The sequence below is a fragment of the Babylonia areolata genome, chromosome 26 (assembly GCF_041734735.1).
Source record: "Babylonia areolata isolate BAREFJ2019XMU chromosome 26, ASM4173473v1, whole genome shotgun sequence".
Taxonomy (NCBI): domain Eukaryota; kingdom Metazoa; phylum Mollusca; class Gastropoda; order Neogastropoda; family Buccinidae; genus Babylonia; species Babylonia areolata.
The window spans coordinates 16,383,802-16,391,301 of record NC_134901.1 but is presented as its reverse complement, the minus strand read 5'-3'; the positions used below and the strand labels follow the sequence as shown (position 1 = coordinate 16,391,301).

The 7,500-nt window shown below is 48.9% G+C and overlaps 1 protein-coding gene across 1 annotated transcript in view; it reads left to right on the top strand.

The window, feature by feature from the left end:
• The first annotated feature begins 5,209 nt into the window (after nucleotides 1-5,209).
• LOC143300833 (Friend leukemia integration 1 transcription factor-like) overlaps nucleotides 5,210-7,500 on the top strand; it is a 41,678-nt gene continuing 39,387 nt past the window's right edge. The window contains exon 1 of the mRNA XM_076614765.1: nucleotides 5,210-5,549. Within this exon, the coding sequence (XP_076470880.1) occupies nucleotides 5,210-5,549 (340 nt within the window). The remainder of the gene's footprint in view (nucleotides 5,550-7,500) is intronic.

The following is a 7,500-nucleotide window of genomic DNA, read 5'->3' as shown; positions in this document are numbered from 1 at the left end:
GTTTTTTGTTCACTTGCGGCTTGGTTGAAAATGTCCACCACTTAGGCTTACTACAACACTACCCTTTACTTATCAGTGATATTATATTCACTGTCAATAAATGATTTTAGCGACAGCTGAAACGACCGAGTGCAATTCTACATTAAAAAGAAAACAACTCTGCATTTTTTTTTAATACGGGTTTGCACACACACACACACACACACACACACACACACACACACACACACACGAGCGCGCGCGCGTTAAAATAAGAAAAAAAGGTCAATTTCCACCATCAGAACGAATTCCGTCGTCCGCACCGCAGGACAATCCGAACAAGGTGAAAAAAAAAGTCCCCGCAGCTTAAAGCCATTCTGTGCAACTCGGCGCGCGCGAGCGCGAGCGACAGTAAATGAGACCCGCCCAGCCTGTGGTGGTCTTTTTCAGCCTAATGAATATTAAACGAGCTCTTTAGGGAGGGTGGTGAAGGGGAGTGGGGGGGGGGGAGGGGGAGGGGGCGGGTTGTGCACGTGCTTCCACGCGCCGCAACTGTGCCACCCGAACGTCTCTCTGATTGGTCTGTCGTCGTCAGCCAATCAAGTTGCTTGTGCAGCCGCTCACTCACCCACCCACCCCCACCCCTACCCCTACCCCTTGCTAAATGAACGAACGAAAACTACGCGTTACATGTTTGATTGGAAAAAAAAAAAAAAATCTGGAAAAAAAACACCCCTTCTTTCGTACCGTTACTATACGAGTTGACTGAAAACTTGAACGTCATTGGTGAGAGAGAGAGAGAGAGGGGGGAGGGAGGGGAGGGGAGGAGAGACAGAGAAGACCGGGGGGGGGGGGGAGATGGAAGAAGACGAGGAGGAGGAGAAGAAGAAGAAAGGCGGGTGTGTGGGGGTGGAGGGGGGGGGGGGCGGGTCGGAGGGTCGAGCGCGAATTGATGGATTGCGGATGATTGAACTGTGAAAAGGAGGAGGGGTCTAGGAGGACGGAAAGGGTGGATAGAGAGGGGAGTGTGTGTGTGTGTGTGGGGGGGGGGGATATTTTGTGTTTGGAGGTGGGGGGAAGAGGGGAGGGGGCAGAGCGGTTGGGGTGATAGGAAGAAGGGAGGTGGTGTGGGCTGGAATGGTAGAACAAGGAAAGATTGATGGACAGTCGGAAGGCGTGTGGAGTAAGGAGAGGGGGAAGGGGGGGGGGAAGGAGAAAGGAAAGAAGAGGAGAGATGTGGGGGGGGGGGGAGTAGCGGGGGGGGGGGAGGGAGGTGGAAGGGGATGCTGTGATGGAGAGGAAGGAAGGAGGGAGGGAGGGAGGGGTGTAGGTTGACAGGAAAAGAGAACTGGTGTGCAAAACGGGCGGTCGGCTTTTAGCCGTACGGGAAATGAAAAACATTGTCAGACCGGAAAACAGCACCGCTCTGGGCTGGTCGTGAGCTGCCTGCCTGCATGCCTGCCTGCCTGACGAACTGACAAACTGACTGACTGACTGACGCACAGCCGCTGGGAAGAAGAAGAAGGAGGAGGAGAAAGGAGGAGAAGGAGGAGGAAGAAGCAGCAAGAAATATTAGTCGTCAGTGCCGGATTGAAATGTGACAAATCCGCCCATACGCCAAGTCGTCATCCCCCACCACCTTGTTTTGCCTTGCACCTCTGTCTCTGGACCTCGCCAGGTACTGCCGCTACTGCCATTTGTTTGGCTGACAGAAAAAGAAGAAGAAAAGGTTTTTGTGGCACTTCTTATTGTAGTAACCCGAGACTTCTAACAATTTTTCGAAATTTAAAAATTCCCGGAATATACGCCGAAGTTTTTCTCTTTTTTTTTTTATGGCACCAACATGTGTTGAAATGTCGTCAGTGTGGTGGAGTTTTATTGCATCAATGGTGATGTGATGGTGGTAGTGCTAGTAGCAGTTGTAGTACCAACGGCCTCGGCATCATCATCATTATCAGCAGCAGCAGCAGCAGAAGAAGAAGTAGAGTGTGAGGATTTTTAGACGGCTGCTGTCAGGACACGGTGCCGGCCGGGCGTCGGTTCCTTCGGTGATCATTCATTGGAAAAAGAAGAAAAAGAAAAGAAAAGAAAGAAAAAAAGGAACGGAAATCCCTGACTGGGAAAGGTACTGGGCAAAAGGACAGGACAGGATAGGACAGGACACGAGACAAGAAAGTTGAAAGGAAGGAAGGAAGGAAGGAAGGAAACAGAAAGCAAGAGAGAGAGGGACATGCCTAGGAAGGAAACGGGTGAAGGGAGGAGGAAGAGAGGAGAATGTAAAGAGACAGGAAGTGAGTGATGGCCACACAAGGCACAGAGAAAAGAAACGACACATTGGTTGTTGGGACAGGCCGCCTATAAATCACACCACACTCGTTTCAGAGGAAATTGATCCTTGTCCAGGAAAGATTTCTTCTTTTTTTTCTTTTTTTTTTCTTCTTCTCCAGAGCCATTTCTGTTACACCCGCCCCGCCCCCCTCCTCCCCACCCCCTGGTTTTCCGTGTTGACGGACGCTACATCACAGACCGGGTGACTGACTGAGATTTGCTGAGAAGTTTGAAGGGGGGGTGTCTGTCACTGAGTCATCAGAACAGTTTGGAATGACCGCGTTCTATTCTGTTTATGATCGTGTTCTCGTCAAATCAGTCATTGCCCTCCACGAAAAAACAACAACAAAAAAACAACCAAAAAACAACAACAAAAAACGACAGAAAACAGCACATGTTATAGCGTGGTCGAATGTTGTCAAAATATCTTTTTAAACACACACAAAAAACTTCGAAATTGCTATTGTTGTGTAAAATGGATTAATTATCATACAGACACATTCAATAAAAATCACTGACTAGGAACCGTCTTCTAGGATTGAAGAGAACTGTGCCGGAAAAAATAAATACTAAAATAATAAATAAATGAATAATTCTATTAAAAAAAAAAAGAAGATAAAAAACAACAACAACAAATTGAGAACACACAAAAAACACTTTACTATTAGCTTTACATTTCTTTGCTGGAATGTGTGAGGAACAGCATGTCAAACAAAGCTTTTCGTCAATAGTTCTTCGATTGCTTTTTTTAATTTTTTTTTTTTTTTATAGCTACGAAAACACTGTTCATCATTTTTGTTCAGAGACATTTCGAAGACTTGTGCATATGAGAGATGACTTTGACCGATACACAACAATCGTGTTGAAACGGAAGTGTGCTTCATTCAAATTAATTCATTAATTAAGTCTTGACATTTATGATTGCGATGCGTAAAGCGTTTCGATGTCAGTAATCCGGTCCATACAAAATTTTGCTGTCAGTGAAGTATCCTGCAATAGAATAGCTTAGTCAAGGCTTGACAGTTATGATTGCAGTGAATTTAAGTGTTTCAGAGTCCACAATAACCCAGCCCCCAGCAGAAACGTATTGTCAGAGAGGTGTCCTGCATTCAACTTTATAGGTTTGACACTGCAAGGCTGCTAGCAGTGCAGTAAATCGTTTCTTAATTATATAAATAATCTAAACCCCCCACCCCCCACCCCCCTTATTTTCTTCGCCCTTTTTGTTTTGGGTTTATGAAATTAAAACACCGTGTGTGAATAAGCAAGACACACAAAGTCAACAGCAAATAGAAAAAAACAACAACAGAAAATGATTATGACGAGAAACCAGCAGAAACCGCAGAACAAAACTACAAATAAATAAACAAGCAAAAAAAAAAAAAAAAAGTAATGAATTAAAAAATAAATACATAAACTCGGGATCCCTTTGTGATATAAGGAGAAAGCTACCACCGCTTCCTGCTCCGCCCCCCCCCCCCCCCCCCCCCCCACACACACACAAAAAGAAAAGCAACAACAATAACACCGCAACACAGGAATCAAAAACCCAGGAAACCTTTCACGATCTAAAGAACAAAACCCGCGAAAAACAACAACAACAACAACAACAACAAGAGCAACGACGCTGCAACCCAGGAAACAAAGCCCAGGAAACCTTTCACGATCTGAAGTACAAACCCCGCGAAAACAACAACAACAACAACAACAACAACAACAACAACAACAACAACAACAACACTGTAACCCAGCACACCCCCACACGATGTCTTTCACCCACTTCCGCCGCGTGAAAATGGAACAGGACACGTACCGAAGCGTCGTGGTGGGGATGGGGGTTGGGGTGGGGTCCGGAGGGGTAGGGTGTAGTGGTGGGGGTGGGGGAGTAGGAGCAGGAGGAGTAGGGGGAGCGGGAGGGGGGTGGGAGTGGTTCCCGGCCTCCCAGAACCCCGGGTCCGCCACCCACACCCACACCCACACCCCCACCCCAACCACCACCTTCACCGGCGGCGGCAGCGTCGGCTGCAGCGGCGGGTTCAGCTGGTTCCGGGCCTTCCCCCCTCCGCCTCCCCAGGACGACTCCTTTCCCTCCTCCTTACACCCCCAGCCCGTGTTCGCCGCCACCCCCGCCCTCTCCCTCCAGTGCTATTCCTCCTCCCCACACCACCAACACCACCACTCTCCTCCCAGCCCCACCACCACCTCCTCCTTGGCCGGGGTTCGAACCCACCACCACCGCTACCAGGAGGTTTGCGGTTACGAGAAACGGACGCTCACTTCACCCACGCTGTCGTCAGGTGGGGGAACGTACGGACATCTTCCCATGATGACGTTCAGGAGTCCCCCACCCCCCGCAGCAACAACAACAGCAGCAGCAGCGACAACAACAGTTGCCGACTCTCTGCCGCTCCCTCCTCAACCTCCACCTCCTCCACTCGCCATCTCTCTGGAGCCCACCTCCACCTCCACCTCCTCCTCCTCCCCCACCGCCGCTGCCGCTGCCGCCCCACCCCTTCCCCGCCTCCCCTGCCTGAACACTCAGGGCGTACCGTCGTCGTCGTCGTCGTCGTCGTCGTCGACGTCTTCAGCATCATCATCATCATCATCATCAACCGCGACCACACGAACGTGCCGCGGTTCGGGCCTGGACAGATTTGCTCCTGCTCCTGCTGCTGCCCCTCCTCCCCCATCCAACTTGGCTGAACCAACACCACCACCACCACCGCCACCACCACCACAGTCTTCGTCAGAACTCGTCGGAGCTCGGAAAACCGCCGCGACTTCTTCTTCTTCTTCTGCTGCTAATGTGGCGGCTAATTCTTCTTCTTCTTCTTCGTCTACGACGTCCTCTGGTGACGTCCTGTTGGGAAGCTGGTCGTCCTCTGACGTCAGCAGCGTCGTGATGACGTCACAAAGCCCGGCGACTAGGACCGTGGTGGTGACCAGCCACACGCCCCCCTCCTTCCCCTCCTCCTCCTCCTCCTCCTCCTCCGCCGTCCTCCTCCCGCCTACTCCTTCCTCCGCCCTGGTGGCCACTGGTGGTGGTGGTGGTGGTGGTGAGGGGGATGGGCAGTACCTCGGCGGAGGGGGTGGTGAGGGTGGGGGTGGGGGTTGTGGCGCGGCGGGGAGGGGTGGCGAAGGGGAAGGAGGAGCAGTGTGCGGCGGGTACTACGACGGGGTTGTGTCTGCGTCGTCGTCGTCGTCGTCGTCATCATCGTCGTCCTCCTTCTTCATTCCTTCAGGTTAGTTAGCACGTGGCTTGTGTTTTTCGTTCATTCTCTCTCTCTCTCTGTCTCTCTCTCTGTCTCTCTCTCTCTCTGTGTCTCTCTGTCTCTCTCTCTCTGTCTCTCTGTCTCTGTCTCTCTGTCTATCTGTCCATGTCTTTCTGTTTCTGAAGCCAGTTGCATTACTCGGACGGAAGAGCTTAGTGTGGTCGTAACCCGCTACTAACTGTGTGCAGTATGGAACTGACCAATGGCGTAGTTCGGTCAACGTAGGCATTAAGTCACGTGTGACTGTCAAAAAGTTAGAACCAAGCAATGCAGCTGGCTCCAGTGCACTGGACTCCGTAAGTGGACAGTTTTAAAATGATGTATTCTTTTTTGTTTTGTTTTTGTTTTGGGCGTGTGAGGCAATTGTTGGGCAATTGTTTTTCTGTTGTTGTTTTTTGTTTTTTGTTGGTTTTTTTTTGTTGGGTTTTTTGGTGTTTTTTTGTTTTCATGCCAGTACTTATGCCATTATTCATGTAGGATTATATTTTTTGTTCAGGCTAGGATTTTTTTTGTTTTGTTTTGTTTTTGGTGGGGTTTTTTGTTTTGTTTTTTTGTTTTTGTTTTTTTGTTGTTGTTGTTTTTAATCTTCTGGCGAAACACTGAAGCAGTAGTCAGCGCCAGAAACATGTCCAAGGTCAATGCAAATGAATATGACTATACTCGTGCCTGATTTTAGTTTACTGTTTTTATTATTTCGTACCCCCTTCCCATCCCACCCCTCCCTAAATTTATTGGATATTTAGGCTTAAGTTATTCAGCCATGTGTAGTCTGCTGGGTTACAAGCAACAAGACTGTAGTAGTAGTCATAGTCGTTGTCGTCGTCGTCGTAGTAGTAGTAGTAGCAGTAATTTTGAATATGATTTTCTATAACAATTCATTATTGTATCACTTAATCAGTGTACAATATTGGCAGTTGTGGATTCTGTTGTTGTTTTTGTTGTTTGTTTTGGTTTGGTTTGGTTTGGTTTTAATTTCTAATTAATATCATAACATGTTGCTAACTGACTGGTAACGACAATAAGTGAGTAAAGTACGTGTGTTTTTGCGTGCATGCACGCGCGGTGTGTGTGTGTGTGTGTGTGTGTGGATGCATTCTAGTGTGTGTGCTCGTTCGTCTTCTGGTCCACCTTGTTCAAAAGATTGCCAAAGATTATTTCTTGGTTTGGGTTTTTTTGTTGTTGTTGTTGTTGTTTTTAATCGCCGAAGGTCGTGCACCTGCCACCCTTTTCTTTCGTGTTCTTTCTTTCTTTAACTCTCTCCATACGAACGGCGAAAGAGACGACGTTAACAGTGTTTCACCCCAATTACCATCATCAAAATATTGCAAGCGGAAGGCTCCTATACTCAAGAGGTGAATGTTGACAAAGAATACCACAATTCTGACGACGGAAGCTAAAGGTTGGGTCATTCAGACACCCACTGGACTGAAGAGGTGAATGTTGACAAAGACTACCACAATTCTGACGACGGAAGCTAAAGGTTGGGTCATTCAGACACCCACTGGACTGAAGAGGTGAATGTTGACAAAGACTACCACAATTCTGACGACGGAAGCTAAAGGTTGGGTCATTCAGACACCCACTGGACATCCGAGGGGTCTGTGTAGAGGAGAAGAGAGGACTGGCCGTACTGAGTGAGTTAGAAAAAAAAAAAAAATTAAGGCGGGTGTGGTGTAGTACATACGGATTAGTCCGCGCTCTTTGATGCCTCCTTGAGTCTGACACTGAAACTGGAGTAAGCGTTGGCCTTGTGGTAACGCGTCCGCGTGGGATGGAAGCAGAGAGAATCTGTGCGCACTGGTTCGATTCCCACACTTACCAGTATTTCTCTCCCCCCCCCCCCCCACCCACCACCCCCATTCCCCGGCCCCCCCCTCAGCCCCTCCCCCCCCCCCCCTCAGCCCCTCCTCCCCATCATCTT